Source organism: Mandrillus leucophaeus, unplaced genomic scaffold, assembly GCF_000951045.1.
Source record: "Mandrillus leucophaeus isolate KB7577 unplaced genomic scaffold, Mleu.le_1.0 Scaffold1110, whole genome shotgun sequence".
NCBI lineage: Eukaryota > Metazoa > Chordata > Mammalia > Primates > Cercopithecidae > Mandrillus > Mandrillus leucophaeus.
Window position 1 is genome coordinate 285,086 of NW_012099322.1, and position 16,009 is coordinate 301,094.

The window sequence follows — 16,009 nt, forward strand, 5'->3', positions numbered from 1 at the left end:
CAAAGGGTTGATATAAATTGTATGTACTTCGCTGTTAAAAGAAAAATAAATAAATGTTGCAAATGCACACACATAAACACACACCGTTCACTTGGATAGATCCACCTGGCTCTTTTTACAAAATTGTTTTCCTCAGAAGTTGGCTAGGTCTGCAGGGTTAGCACAAAGGGCTTTAAGCTGAGGTCAGGGTCGGCTCTGCTACAAACTAGCTGGGAAGCAACTCTCCAAGCCCTAGTTTTCTCATCAGTGTGACCGTGAGAAAAGATTCCGTGTGACAAGAGCACAGTGCAGGGCTGCAGCTTTTATGAAGTGCTTGATAAGGGGCCGTAGTAGTTCAATGTTGCTAAGAAGGATAACACAGACATTAGGTATGACTCACCTCATGCTGTTAATTTTTAAAAGATGGGTAAGAACATTCATAAAAGCATCTGAAGGAATAAATGATAAACTGTTAAGAGAAGTGATCACTGATTATGGGGGTGCATTTGCTACTTTGTTGAACTCGCGAAGTTAAACCAACATCAGCAGGAGAAAATGCATGCCTCCTTTGCAGTGAGTCGCTTTTTCAGAATTTAACACATTTGTGAGTGTATATTCACTGAAGTTGGACAAATTCTGGCATTCTGAGTGCATTCTGGCTGAAGGATCTCTCACAAGCTTCCTAGTCAATATGAGCATTAAATGTAGTTTCACCTTAGTATGAGCCATCTGATGATTGGCAGTGAACAATCCTCCACTTGGGGTGCACATTCCAACTGAACGTGACTGTTTGGTCCATTAGTAGAAGGCAACAGGGTAAGAAATAATGAGAGAAGCAGTATGTCCTCCTAATTAGGAGCACAGAGTCTTGAGACAGACAGATCCTAGCTGTGTTATTTATGTCTTATGTGTCTCAGTTTCCTCGTCTGCAAAACAGATGAAAAAGGCTAAGAGCATCCATCTCTACAGGCTGTCGTGAGAATTACAGAGGTTGCACATGTTAAGCGCAGAAGCCAGCACATAAGTACCAGGCACTCAATAAACAGTAGTTATTATTAAGACCTGTTACTGAAAGATAACACAATGGTCACTAGCTCAAATGCTTTCAATTTAAAAGCAAACTGCAGACCAACCTGGCCACGCAGGATGTGATAAAGAATGAACTAAGGTTGCTGCCAGGAGCAAATGAGATAGCATATGTGCAAATGTTTCCAGAGGGATCCAGCACACAGCCAGCTCCGAGCAAACCGTAGCCCTGGCTTGCTTCTGAGAATGACTTTGATTTTGCAAAAAGCTGGAAGTCATGAGACACCGAATCTGGTGATCGAGCTTGGTTTTCAGGTTAGATAACACTGTTTTGGTTTGAAAGCCAGGCGTCACCTTAAAGCTAAGAAACCAGTTCTCTCATGTGACTCACAAGATGATTTTGAACGAAACGGCAGGAACACCATGTACAGTGTCTCCTAGGGAGACATTTCAAGATGAAAACAGTTAAAATATGCAAGTTCTGGTGTACTGTGCTATGCATAAAATTTTGCATGATATAGATAATGGTTTTCAAATATTTCCTAGTATCTGAGTTGGATTTAAAATTATTACTAATAACACCTACTGTAAACTCATTATAAATGCAGACAAGAGTTTTGACAGTTTAATCACAATCTACACGTGGCCCAGCATCTTGAAGGGGCGGGCAGGTGATGCTAAATGAGTGAAGTGGTCAAGGGGCTGGATAAAAACATGGGTGAGGAGAAGATTTAACCAAAAAAAAAAAAAAAAAACCCTCCAATACAAAAACTAGCTGAGTGCCTTCTCACTTATAAATGGCAGCTGATAGGCAGCCTCAGTTCCAGGGGGACAAGAAGGAGCGTGAGGACTGTGGGGCTTTGGCCCAGGAGGTGCCCCAGGCAAGGGCCGCTGCTCTGCTGTGCTGGCTGCCAGCAGGGGGAGGCAGGCTCGGAGGGGCTCAGGATTCAGATTTCCCAGAGAAGCCAGAAATTCCAGTTTTTATGTGACATCTTCTGATTTTTAAATTTCCACAAAATGAGATTTCTGAATTTTGATTTAGATCGCCTTTGGAGAATAATTTAAATGAGACTAGAATGTCACAGATAAAGAAAACTAAGTCATCAGGCTCCAAACACTCACCAGCCTCCATCTAACGTTTTGAAGCCTCTAAGATGCCAAGTACAAGTGAAGTATAAGTACAAGTGGTTTGTGCTTGCAGCTGCCTGCCTGATGTAGGCTGCTCAGAAAGGCACAGGCCCTGTGCGTCAGGAGCTCAACCTGATGGCAGAATCGGCCCTGTCAATGGAAGAACTCCAATCCAATTATGTCCAGGGTTGTAACAATGCAGACAATCTCAGGGGGAACACGGAGGGTGGAGGCCCCAACCCTGTCCTGGGAACTGGGAAGCTTGATAAAGGGATGTGATCTCCACCTGAAGTGTGGCAGGAGCCCCCAGGGAAAGGAGGAGGGCGGAGCAGGGCGCTCCAGACACAGGAAGAGAGGTTCGCCCGCAAGGAGACCAGGGGTGTGTGGCAGGGACCCTGAGAGGGTCTGGGGCTAGAACAGGGCACAGGGGTCACGTGGAAAGGAACGGGAGTTGCAGACAGTGGAATGGGAAGAGGGGCACACAGGGAGCAGCTGGTGAGCACACCCTGGGGAGGGTGGTGGGCAGAGTGGCAGCTCCTCTGTGAGGATCCTGGACTCAACAGGAACAGGGTCAAGTGTCTAGTGGAACCATGTGACCTTGCAGATTTTGTAGGACAAAAACACCTGGATATGATCAACTTCCTATGCATCAACCTACGAAATGTCACGGTACAGAGCACAGCGCGGCAGCATCCTCCTGGGCAAACAGCCCGACTATGGCTGCAGGGGAGGCTGCCACCAGGGAGTGTCTTCCCATCCCCTTCCAGACAGTATTTATGACCGGGGCACCCTACTCCTGTTCTTGTTCCTGTACCCCCATTTCAGATCACCTTCAACACAGTGAAGTCTTGGAGAAACTTCAGGTACTGCAGGACTTGCAACCCTTAGAAGTCACAAACCATGCATGCATTTGTCATTCTAGCCGAGCCGTGTTAAGTGTGGTTCTCACACACCTTTCTATTTCCAGGGTCTCACACAGTGCCTGGTACACAGTTCTCAAAAATAAATAGACATACAAATAATGACAGGCTTGAGTGAGGCTCAAGAGGTACAGCGTGTGTTAGGGTTGACTGAGCCACAGCCACTTACACTGTAACAGCACTTTTAGGAAGAAACATGCCTGCCTGCTTCTCCTGGCCCACAGCCCACGCCTTTGTGGCAGAGTGTGTACAAAGGGTACCTGGTCTCCCCGGGAAGGAAGGTGATTGGCATGGTCTCCGGGCAGCCCTGGCCAGGGTGCCAGCTGGCTTTGCAGGTGGAACAGAATTCCATATGGCAGGCTTTGCACTGCACTGGCTGGGGGGTCTGCAGCCCCACGTCCTGGAGCTGACACACAGCCTGGCAGGTGGACGCTGGGCACCAAGTCCGACAGGGATCAAACAGCACCTCTGGTATAGGGAGACAAAATGGGCAAATCAAACTTAAGCCAGAGGGTCATGTGGGCTTCAGAGGAAGGAGCCCCTCAGTGCACGGACAGGAGGAACACGTCCAGGTAATACAGCCAGCACCACCAGCCCCAACCGAAGCACTGCCCAAGTCACGCTTCCACCTCCACCTCCCAACTTCTCCCTTCATGCAACAGACCTCCAGACACCCCAGGCATCCCTCAGGATTGCTGCTCCTGTCTCTGGAATGCCCTTGGAGCCCTGGGTCAGCCCTGCTTGCCTCCGGGACTCAGCTCACAGCTCAAAGGCCTCCACATTCTGGAAAGCTTCTCCCACCTGCCTGTCAGGTTTCCCTGAGCAACGCACATTGTGCTAGCTCATCTGCCTCCCGTAGGGGACAGCTTTCTGAAGCCGGGCCCCTGATGGCCCGTGTTGGGCACACACCCAGCACCAGGAAAACGCTGTTAGAAGACGGAAAGGAAGACGGAAGAAGATGGCTGGATTATTCTTCTAACCAAATAGTTCACCTGCCTAAGATGGCCTCCCCTTCTCAAATCCAAGCCATGAGTTAACTACGGAGTGAAACCAACCCTTCAAGGGCCAGATTTTCTCTCCGAATCACAGCGCACATTTCTAAGAGCCCGATCTTATGGAATTGGCCAAGAAGCTTATTTCTAAAAACAGGACACCTTGACACATCTATTTCTTCACATCCTTGTCCAAAAATTGCATTTCTTTAAATTACTGGCTGCCCTTTGTAAGGTGACTGGTTGTTCATTTCATCTTCCCTCTTGTCCGGCATGACGCCGAATTCTCGATGAGGGGCCACCCCAGGGAGAAGGAAGGCTCTGCCAGAAAGCTCTCCGAGGCCAGTGCAATGTGGGCTATTTCCAAAGGCGTTCTGGTGCACCACTGGTTTCTAAGTTTTCAGCGAGGCTCTTCTTGGGAAGTCGTCATCTGTCGGGACAACTGAGTTTCAGAGATGACTTGAAAGGCGATGACAAGTCCTTGCAAATGTCCGGGCCCTGCGACTGGCAGCCGGGCAGCTCCCGCTCACCTGCATCACACATGGGATTCCTCTCACTGGGATCCACAACAGGCTGGCGCCACGCGTGGACCAGGACTTCACCTACACGCACTGCCACGGGACCAGCAGCAAATTAATGACAAATCACCAGCTGGGTGTCCTGACGGTGCACACGCATATGTACGTGTAAGGCTCTGTGTGTTTACATGTTCCCCCAATACACGGGGAAGCCAGATTCAGCGCTCTAGAAACCATCTTGTGGAGGGTCTAGCTTTGAGCTAATCTAGTCATCTAATCCAGGGGCTGGCAAACTTCCTCTGTAGAGGGTCGGACAGTCATCATAGAAGTCGAGGACCAAGTTGTTTCTGGGTTTCTGTACTAACTACTGGGCTTTGCTGTTGCAGCACAAAAGCAGACACAGTGACCTGGAAATGAATGTTCTAGCAAAACTTGACAGCAGCAGGCCACTGGCCGGACTGGATCTGGCCCACTGGCCATGGCAGGCTGACCCTTGATCTCATCTGGCTGCTCCCTGCCTTTTTTTTAAAGCGTGAATTAATCAACAGCACAAAAACTGTCCGAATGTTAGGGGTGGTAGAAGATTAAGCAGAACTTGATAATAACGGGAACGCTGGAGGTCAGGAACAGGTGCTCTACTCTAATTATCTTCATTAGAATAATCTAAAATCCCCAGGGTGCTCCTCATAGTGAGTGAATGGACACAATTAGCTCTTCTCTTATCTGTTGATAGTTTCTGCATTTGCTTTCCTAAGAATGTTCCTAGCTGTCAGTTCTGACAAGTGGCTTTTTGAGAAAATGTAGTTGTTGTCTGTGGGTCACCTGTGTGGGGGCAGATGCCTGGGGCTCCCCTGAGCTGAGGGTCCACAGCAAAGCAAGGAGGGGCTGCACGTGCTGGCCTGGGGCACTGAGCGCCACACTGAGCAGCGAGGAGTAAATGCCAAAGGCTAAAGGCAGCTGGCCTGGGTCACGCTCCCATCCCGTACCTGCGATGCCTCCAACAACTCTCTGCCTGCTGTCTGTGCATGCTGTGGGGTGAGCCCAGCTTTGTCCCTGATGAGATAGGAGGCCCGTGTCTGCCCAGCCCTGCAGGAGGATGCAAGTGCCCGTGCACTGAACAATACACTGCGCGCGAAGAGAAATCCTCGCTCACTCTTTGCTCTCCTCCCGGTATAGCTCTGGGGCTAGACCCAGAAGGGCAGTGCTGCCTGCTAGGGACCCTTCCCCTAGCAGGGTTGTCCCCACCCCTCCTGTGCAGTGAGGAGCTTCTGACATCAGCAAGAAGCAGATGTCCCAAAGCTGGGTCTCGGTATCTTCATGCACGTGATGGTCATGCACCGCCTCCTGCCCAGCCTACTGGTTCAAGAGTGGGAGACGCTATTATGCGCCCCCATCACGAAAGGCCCCCCAGGACAGCACGCAGGGGAGACCTGGCTAAGGTTTCCATGGGAACGATTTAAATCTTATTAGTTTTGTCCTCACAGAGCTGTCACTTGGCACTGCCTGTCCTTATACAGACAGATTCCTCATCGAAAAGGTCAGGGACAAATGGCTGCTCAGACTGCTGACTGCAAACGTGCTTCCTGTGCTGCCAGGGCACGTCACACCCTGTGAACATGGCCCCAGGCTCAGGTGTAGATGTCTATTAACATTCTGCATTATCCTCCCCATTATCCTCCCCAACACGTACTACATACGTGTGTAGTGTATAAGACATATTTTCAAACAGAGCAAATAATATATTTTTGGCACACTAGAGGAAACTAATGTTAATTCTTATCTCCCAGAGGTGTATTCATCGCAGATTAATGAAGTGGGTCTCTAAGAACTCCCTGCTTAAAAATGCCTAAGACTTTTTAAAAAGGTGGCTTTCCTTTTAAAACAGTTTCCTTTCAGAAGCACATGACAGATGACAGTGCACCCAGCATCCCCTCTCATCCCTGCACTTACTACCCTGCCCAGCCGGGCTGCTGCCTGGCGCAGGGCTGGAATGCTGGGTTTGATCCTACTGTGAGATAGTAACATTTTCAGGTGTTCGCTCTAGTCGGGCCTGATTACAGGTGGATAACCCGTTGTATTATTTAATCTCTCTGAGCTTTACTTTGTTTTAAAAAAACAAAACAAAACAATACATGGTGAGATTTGACGTCAGCATTCACTTGGCCAGGCACTGGGCTGGCAGTGGGACGTAGGCATGAGGACCCACAGTCCTGTCTCTGGGACGGTTGAGCCTCCAGACAGAGGAACGTGCGCAGGAACGCCCTTAGCACAGCACCGCTGGGTCTCAGAGGGGCACGGGCGTCGAGTGTAGCATGGAGAGAGGGGTCCACGCAGTGAGAGGCATCCACACCCCTCGCTCAAGAATCTGTCCCTCCCCAGACTCTGGAGTGAGCCAGTTGTGAGGAGGTGCTCAGAATGAAAACCCAGCTTCCTGGCCCCCTTCCCTGGCTGCCCGCTTGCTCCAGAAGGGGAAACATGGACACTAAATCCAATGTCTCCTCTGTTACATCAGAGGAGACACTCTAAGACTAAATGCAGACAGTGTGCGCAATATGACCTAACCATAGAACTTTCTGGTAACTAAATGTTTTCAGAAAATCATTGAACTGTCTCAGTTTTCTTCCAGAGCATCCTCTACTTGACTAGATTTTAGAGGCACAGAGAAATCAAAATTTGCTTTCTGATCTTGTCTCCAAACTCTTTCAAGGTGCTGGCTATAATCCATAGCTATATTTTAGGTCTGACATTCTAACATTTTATCTAGACAGGTCTTTTATTGTATTAAGTCTGAATACTTAAAAAAATACTTTTAACATAATGTTAGTAAAATGTTTTAAAGTGAGAGGTTTGAGAGATTTTTTTTTTAACGGAAGCCAAGTTGGCTTCATGTTTATGCAAAAGGAAAAAAGATTTTTTGACTAAGCCAAAGTACTAAAGAAATAACAGTTAAAATTATTAGGTTGGAAAATGTACCCAGCTACATTTTAAAATTAAATTCAATGTCATAGAAAGTTCATATTCTTGTAACGCGAACAACAGCCAGTTTCTGTCAAGATTCTCTCTGGAAAATATTCTCAGAAGAGCCTGAAAGTCTCAGAAATCCAAATTAATCCGTTTTATTGCTCTACATACTGACTTTTGTACCAAATGACATTATTAAAGCTATAAACTGCCCCAAAGCAAATGATATACGACACTTAAATAAACACACTCTTGAAAACAAATGGCAATGCCATGAAAAATCCTGCTTGAGTCTTTTTTAAGTAGGCTACATATTTTTTTTCTTTCTTATTTTTTTTAAAGACAGGGTCTCGATACGTTGCCCAAGCTGGACTTGAACTCGTGAGTAGCTGAGACTGCAGGTACATGCCACTGGGCCCAACTATCTCTAGCATTTCTTTTACACAGCAAAAATATACAAACAGCAGGTCTCTGCATGCAGCTAAACTGGGAGTCTCTGGATATTGTCCTCTGGTCTCGTCTCCTCTGGGTCCACTCCCCATCCGGCCATGCTTTCACGTAAGCCCACCCTCCAGGGCTGTGTCTCAGTAGTGAGACCCTGTTCAGGTCAAGAACCCGAGAATCCGTGCAGGGAGAGGGAGAGCAGGTGCCAGCAATCCAAACCCAGAATCCGTCTGCAGGGTCCTCACGATGATGTTCTGCATAAGGAGTGTCGCCTGCACACATCTGTCACTCGGCTCTTTAGCAGACGAGCCCGGGGCCCAGAAGAGATATGAAAACAAAGCCAGACAGAGTCCACAGACCCTTTACGGTTTCATTGTATGAGCCCGGAGTACTTCAGAGAGCAGAGCTAAAGACCTCTCCTGGACCTTCCACATGGCTTAATGCTTTGCAATATGATCCTGAGAATCATACTCTGCTCTGTGCGCACCTGCCACACTGCTCTCCCAGAGGACCCCTGGGTCTGCATCAGGCCTGCTCCAGCCAGGAGGGCTATGCAGGGCCCAGTGGAGAGCACATGACGAAAGGTCATGGGATGTGGTCCCAAAGCACCCACTATATTTAGAAATCAGGGCAAGTCAGTTAGCCTCGCTGGGGATCCGTTTATTAGATAATGACAAATTAGCTTTGCAGAGTTGTTGTGTCACTTACTGGGATAAGGGACTTGATTATTCATTTAGCACCTACTATCTAGGCCTGTGTCCAGTGGTGAGTAAGTGCAGACAGGACAGCTACCATTGGACTGTTGTTAGGACGGGGGTTACTGTAATTTCTGCTATGCCTACCCTCATGACTTCCCTCTGTGACTTTGCATTTTTTAAATTCTGGGCCAGCCCAAGAGTTTAACCCTCAAACTCTTAGCCTTAAGCTGGCTGAAATCTAATACCTCATGAGAGCCATCATCTTTAAACCTCCCCCAGGAGCCTATAAATCCCTATAAACAAATTGTGTTCCATAAATTCTTCCTGCTACCAAACAGATCACTAGACAAGGTCTTCAAACTGTGGGCTGTTCAGAGAATCCAGAATGTCAGTTTAATTTCAGAAGTTTAGTTTACATCAACTTTTTAACTCCTATCAAATGCTGTATAACCATAGCTACCAAAAGAACTCCCCACAAAATTATCCACATTCATACATTACAGGAACCATAACTGGCAGACATATCAGGCACCTACCTCTTTCAAATTGTAGCTTTTTATATCTTTGCATAATTTCAGCTGCAACCATGCACTCAATCTAAGGGAAAAAAAATGCAAACAAGAAAGATAACAAGCTGAGGGCTACAATATAATGCAATGTACACCCAAACAAAACCCACGTTATTCTGACAAGTTCAGCTGTGCATGCTAGAGCACATCAAACAGCCCAGTCTGTTCAATTGCACATGCCTCGTTCTCCTGTAGGTGGCCCTGTTTAGGGCAGGCAGCATCTGGGCAGCTAATTGCGGTTTCTAATCCTTCTTTGATCAAGAGCTCAACATACTGTTTCAGGCACTGAAAGAAAAACAGAGAAGGGTCTATAAACATCTTTACCTCCTTAATGCTGAAGAAATCATGATGCATTAAAAAAAGGACCAGGCACATTGTTGCATTACAGTTTAATATTTTCACTGTCTAGCCCACAGCAACCAACAAATTCGAGGTTTTGAGGTTTTATTCATTCAATAACTATTTATGGGGTACCCATTCTGTGCCAGGGACTGTATGCTCAATCACAAAGCTAAGGCTATGGGTTAGATCCCCGCACAAAACCTCAGCAAACACAAGAGCCAAGAATTCTAAAAGCAAGAAGAAAGGCTGCAAGAGAGGCTGGGAGGTAATATTTCTCAAATGCCTATGAGATGCAGCCACTGCATTAAATATTTTATCTCCCAGTGTTTCACTGAAGCCTTAGAGCATTTTTACAAGAAAGGTATGACTGTTCCATTTTTCATATGTGAAAACTGAGTCAGCAAAGAAGGAAGTTGCCAACTTCCACAGATAGTACCCAGAGCCTCGATGTGAACCCAAGCTTGCTCAGACAACATGCTCACGTTCTCCCTGCTGAGAACCCAACTGTATTTGGCATTCCTCACTCAGGGTGCCTCACTTACCTGGCAATTACTCACTATCTACCTTACCTACTTGGAGGCCCTGCTTAAAGCCTGAAGTAAGTCAAACAAGAGGAAGTGAAGGAAACGAAGTAGAGTTAACATAAAAGATTCTGTGGTCTTCACTCCTGCTTTACAAAGTCTACTAGTCTTAGAAATCTAGCATTCCCTGAAAAGCATATTATAAACAGCAATGAGAAGAAACAATATGGCCTTTGCCAGCTAGGCTCACTACCAAGAGAAACTAGATGTAGAGCTTATATAAGAACTCAAAGAGCATAGAAAATGATGTAAAATCCCACAATGGCATCCCCAAATCAACTTCAATCACAGTCCCAGTATAATTAAAGTTCATATTAGCAATAATATATAATATTACAATACCATTATTAAAATATAATAGCAATTAATCGAGAAAAATCCATACGCTATGTTTGCTGATACCTCCCCGCAAAAATGTATAACCCATTTTATTACAAGAATGTATGATCATTACTAATGAATGGGTCTAAACGGAAATCCAACTGCAATTCCTTCTACCTCCATGTTTAGAACAAGTCTGTTAATCTCTCTCTACCATCCTTATTTTCCTGCTCTGCAATTTAGGGTGGTTTAACCTACCTCACAGTGGAGTTGTAAGAATCTCAGGCAAGGGAAAAAGTTTAGAAGAATACACAGAAAAGAGTATATGCTTGATATATAGAGAATAATTTGATCTAAACTGGTAATACCCCCCATCCTAGCAAAATAGAATATTTCATTCACTGAAGACTCCAGATTGCAATTTCTTTAAAAAATAAAAATCAACGTCATCCTCAGAAAGAGCCACTTCTCAAAGCTTTTCTCAAGAGCTACAACTTCAAGTGCAAATTACAACGTTGGTGGCTCCACACTGAACCCTGTGTTCCAGCCTGTGTTCTTTTGATCTGCCTGGGCTCTGATGATTGCAGTGGCTCTGAACTGAGGTTTACACAGATAATCCACATTTTGCCAACCTAAGGTTTACGAAGACAGTTCCCAGAGTAGTGAGTATGGACGAGCCCAGGCTTGGAGTTCTACGTGAGACTCCAGATGGCAGAATTTTCAGAGATGAATTCATTAAAACCAATGCAAAGGCTTTTCTCAGAACAAGGGAGAGGCAGAGGATGAGCAAGAGAGGAGTCACACCCAGCCTCCAGCAGGGCTGCAGCCTGGTCCTGGGTAGTATCCGCCGACATGTTAAGTGCCAGTGGCGCTGTGGACTACTAGAGTGGTGAATCATTGTAACAATGAGCTGGACAGTTGGCAGATCAGTGGAACTTTCTGTTTATGACTGGGTGCCACATGACAAGGGAGAAAGACTGTAGGCTTCGGAGCCAGACAGGCTCAACCAATCCATGTCCCTCAAGTCAGAGTTTGGGCAACAGCTCCCTTGACAATAAAATCAGAATGCCCATCTCCCTGCACTTTTGTGACAGTAATCTATGAAAGCACCTGGCATAATTCCTGGCAGACAGCACCAGCTACGTAAATAGTGGCTGTTGTTTCTTTTTTGTCTACTTACGTGATATGTCTCTTACAGTTATAGGCATTTAAAAATCCCAAAACCTTGGCAACAAGATCATTATTTTACTTTCTATTATGAAGTTTGTCTAAATTGGGTCTCTGGAGGATACTGGAATGCCTTAAACCAATATACGATACTGGAGACTCTCAGAATATTGTGCAGATCAGCATATAATGATAGAACGTGACTCTTCTAAGAAGCAAAATACAACAATTAAAACCGGCATGAAGCGTACGTACACCCATATGCAACAAATAGTGAGTCATGTCTGGGTTTCGAAGCTACCCAAGAGTGAACATTATGTGTCATCAGGATGCAGCTATCTGTGCAATTTGCAAAAGGATTATGTTCTGGGAATATCAATTTGTTCACTATATAAAGAGAGATGAGGTTCCAAGCGCCTGACCTTGCATCCATCAAAAACAAGCCCAGCTTTCTTCCAGATATAAAGTGGGTCATGACTCACAAGCTATGGTTTTCATTCTAATTGCAAAAAGATGTCTTGACATGAGCACAAAAATAGGTAAACAGAGAAACTTCTGTAAAATACACAGCCTGAAAGCAGACACTGACACATTTTCCTACTATTGCACTCATTATAGTAGTCAAATGCTTTCTAAGTCCTAGATTCTATGTGAATCGCATTACCTATGTTAGCTCATTAAACATGCACAAAAGTCATATGGTGTGTTACCACGCTCACACGACAGATGAGAAAACCAAGGCTCAGAGACGTTAACAACAGCTCAAGTAGAAGCACTAGGGCTCAAACCCACGTGTGGCTGGTTCCAAGGCTGGTGAGGTTTTACGTTTGTCTGTTTTAAATTTTTTGCATACTTACTCCTCAATTGAAAACTTTTACATGAGCCAGTTTAGAGATCTAACATACAACACGAGGACTAACTTTAATACAATTGTATCGTATCAGGGATTGTTGTTAAGTGAGAAGATTTTAGCTGCTCATCACCATAAAAAGCAGCTATGTGAGATGATGAATATGCTGGGCTGCTTCGCTATATGACCATTGTATTATCTATATGTATCCCATAATACTACGTTGTAAACCTCAAATACAAACAATAAAATTTATTTTTTTAAAAAAAGAACTCTTTCAAAAGCAATCATTCAATACGTATTTTCTGTTTCCCTCATAAACTTTTTTTATAGACAAGGAATCGTGCGTACTTTAAAGGGGCATAGTGTCAGTCAACCCTGAGAACATCTCCTTTGTATGCTCATGCTGCTGCAAACACAATGATTCATTTGCAAGGCTGCAAATGCGATCAAGACCCACACAGCCCAGTGTGGAGGAAAGAGGCGTGCAGAGATCATCATCACAATGCACTGTGCTACGTGCTCTCCTGGGGCCACTTCAAGGGGACAGGGAGGCTCTAACGGGCCAGTACATGGGTAGAGAGGAGGGGTCCCCCCTGGGGGGGATCAGGGAAGGCTTCCCAGAGATGAAAATTTGGCCAGAGGGTCAAAGGCATTGCAGGAAAAAAGGGATCAGCCACACAGAGGGAAGAAAGGGGGGTAAGCCACAGAATGTTCCAGGAATTTCATTTTCCACTTTGGTTTCCAACTCTTTGAAACCTGATGAGGAGACAGCACTGCTGATTTGCTAATATACCTCCGGTGCGTCACAAGTTTCCTGCCAAGGAGAAGCGGCCACGGAGAAATATCTGCCTCGCCTAAAACTACAGCAAGTCTGATTTTTGTCTGCTTTTTCACACGAAGGCCTGTTGGCTACTGATGACCCTACAAGCAGGAGAAAATGCCCAGAAACTGTGCTCAAAGGTGCTTATCTGGGATCCACGATTTATGAACACAAGCATTACATGCAGGCAGGTCCAAACTGAAGCAGCAAGAGTCCCATGAACAGTGGTTGGGAGCAAAGACCCTGGAATCACAAGGCTGCCTTGAAATTACAGCTCACCCACTGTGCAGACATGTGGGTCTAGCATGGACCTTCGTCTCCCAGTGCCTCCCCTTCCTAATACTGTGGGATAAGCTTGGCGGACAGAAGGACAATCACTCCACAGCTCCAGTGCCCCGGAGACAGTGGTGCTCTGGCATATTGCTCACACGCTCTGCAAGGCTTTCTCTCAGCCTTTCTAGAGCCATCAATAATCCATGGTCTGTTGATGTTTCTCCTCTAGTCGATGGTGAATTCTTTGAAAGCAAGATCTATTAATTATTTATCTTTCTATTCCCATACCTAACAGAGTGCTGGCAAACAGCAAGGGATGAATCAAAGTCATGCAGATACAGGGTGGATGGAAGGACACAGAGATGAGTAGAACACCCACAGAGTAGCCAGACACCTGGCAACACCTGGCTGTAGTTAAGCAGGCTGGAGGCATGACCCCCTGCACACCTTCCCTTCTGAGGACAGCCTCATGGGAATCCCCCTGGCAACTCTCACTGGGTGGCCCTGGGAACCTGGAGCGAACTGCCCAGCAAGCTACACAGTACGTGTTCTGGCAAGGATCACTTTCCTCAAGGATATGGGAACGTGACTTCGCTCACAAGCTGAAGGGTTCAAATTATAAAGTTTGCTTTTATAAAGTTCTTGGGAAAAAAAACACAAAACAAAACCCAGACTTTACGCATAAAATGAATGCTCTCATCTACATGAGTTCTCGCTTCTGTCGAGCCTTTAGACCCGCCATCTCCTGTGCCCTCGCCACAGCCTTGGGTGGCGCGCAGGAGGCAGGCGCTCATGATCAGCTGCTTCAGGTCGCGATGGGCGTGCTGCTCCCCTGCGCTACCTTTCTCCCAAGGTATCTAAGACTAAGGCCCTTCAGCTGCAGAACAAGAAGATGATCCTGCTTTGCAGGGGGCATCCTTGCTGGAAGTGTGGATTTTGCCCTATATAAAGTAGGGCCCCGGCAAATACTAGTTCTTCTTACCCCTTCAGTATCCTCCACCTACTTAACCTCATTCTGCCCATGCACAATTTCCATCGTCAAAGAGTCTTCCAGCATGCATGCTGTGTGTGGGCCCCCTGTCACTCATGTGGAGGGTGAGTGCACACCTCATCTGCTGCGGTGTAGATAAGGCCAGGGGTAATGCCTCTGTGGTCCTGTGCGGCCCTCACAGGTCCTCACACGGTGGCTGGTGACTGCAGATGCTCAGTGAAGATGTGGATGGAATGATTTCATGTGAAATGCTCTCTTTCAAGAACTCCAGGTGGGAAGGTAGCAGTAGCAAGGCTGTCACTTATCTGGGATTCTCAAGTCCACTCAGCAGTTAGCACTGAGCACCTGCTTTTGTGGGAAGGCATGCAGGGACCTGGCGTGGAGGCCAGGAGGATGCCCAGAACCCTGGCTCCCTGGCCATCCAGAGGTCTCAGGAGCAAGGCACGGCCGCAGGGCTGGAGGCGGAGGCTGTTTATTCCATCTCCTTATACAGGGAAGAGACTGCCCCTTCCAGTGTTGAGTTTGTCCAAGAAAAACAGTAGTCAGGAGAAAGAGAAGCAGGCTCCACCAGAAGGGGTGTGCTCAGGAACAGCATCTGGCCCGGGGGGACAGGGAAGCACAGGTGCAGTGGGCCGGGAGGCAGCAGCAGTGCTGAGGGGAGCGCGGGGCTCACTCCTGTGGGCAGTGGAAATCGCACTGTGTCGGGAGGGGGCCTGTGTCATCCACGACTGCTTGATAAGAACCCACTCGGGGCAGGGAGGCCAGTGTGACGGGTCAGGCCATCGGTTCTCAATCAGGCCACTGTGTCAGCAGGGCTTCGGGTAAGTGTTTGTGAGGGGACAGCTGGAGGGTAAAGGGACAGGGCACAACCTGTAGCTGGACCTGCAGCTACACTACGGTCTACAAAAGCCACCAGAAGCTGGACGTTCTCAAGGAGGCTTGCACATGTGACCATGCACCTGCTGCCAAAAAGGAGGAAGGTCGCTCTTTGTTCTCACAGTTGCCGGTCCTGAGGTCTGGGTGGCAGCCAAAGAGGCAGTGATAGGATCTGAAGACTGAGCCCAGGGAGCCAGAGGCAGGGTGAGACTGGGGTGACAGCCAGGAAGATCTGGCTCTCTAGGGACGCCACTGGGCGTATCCTCCCCCTCGTCAGCCACAAGGGGAAGACACTGACGTGGAGGCTGTGCTGTCCACTATCTCACAGGGACGAGTGAACTGTCCAGGTGCCTTCCCCTCGCCTCTGGAGGCAGTGCTGGGCTGGCGGAGAGGGAAGACCTCAGAGAGAACGCATGTTCCCTCCTTAGCAAGGAGCTCGCTCCCGCAGCCTCAGCTTCCAAACAAGTTGCAAGAGAAGCGGTGGTGTGGGCAGCGCGGCCCGTTTGTTCTATCTGTTGAATATGGAAACCCGGATTCACAGAGGAGCAAA

The 16,009-nt window shown here is 47.1% G+C and overlaps 1 protein-coding gene across 1 annotated transcript in view; it reads right to left on the bottom strand.

Moving 5' to 3' along the window:
- The window catches only part of RNF144A (ring finger protein 144A), a 161,388-nt gene that overhangs the window by 67,847 nt on the left and 77,532 nt on the right, over window positions 1-16,009 (bottom strand). Inside the window, exons 4-6 of the mRNA XM_011993674.1 lie at window positions 9,416-9,520; window positions 9,203-9,263; window positions 3,314-3,521 (exon numbers count right to left, since the gene is read on the bottom strand). Coding sequence (XP_011849064.1) covers window positions 3,314-3,521; window positions 9,203-9,263; window positions 9,416-9,520 — 374 coding nt within the window. The remainder of the gene's footprint in view (window positions 1-3,313; window positions 3,522-9,202; window positions 9,264-9,415; window positions 9,521-16,009) is intronic.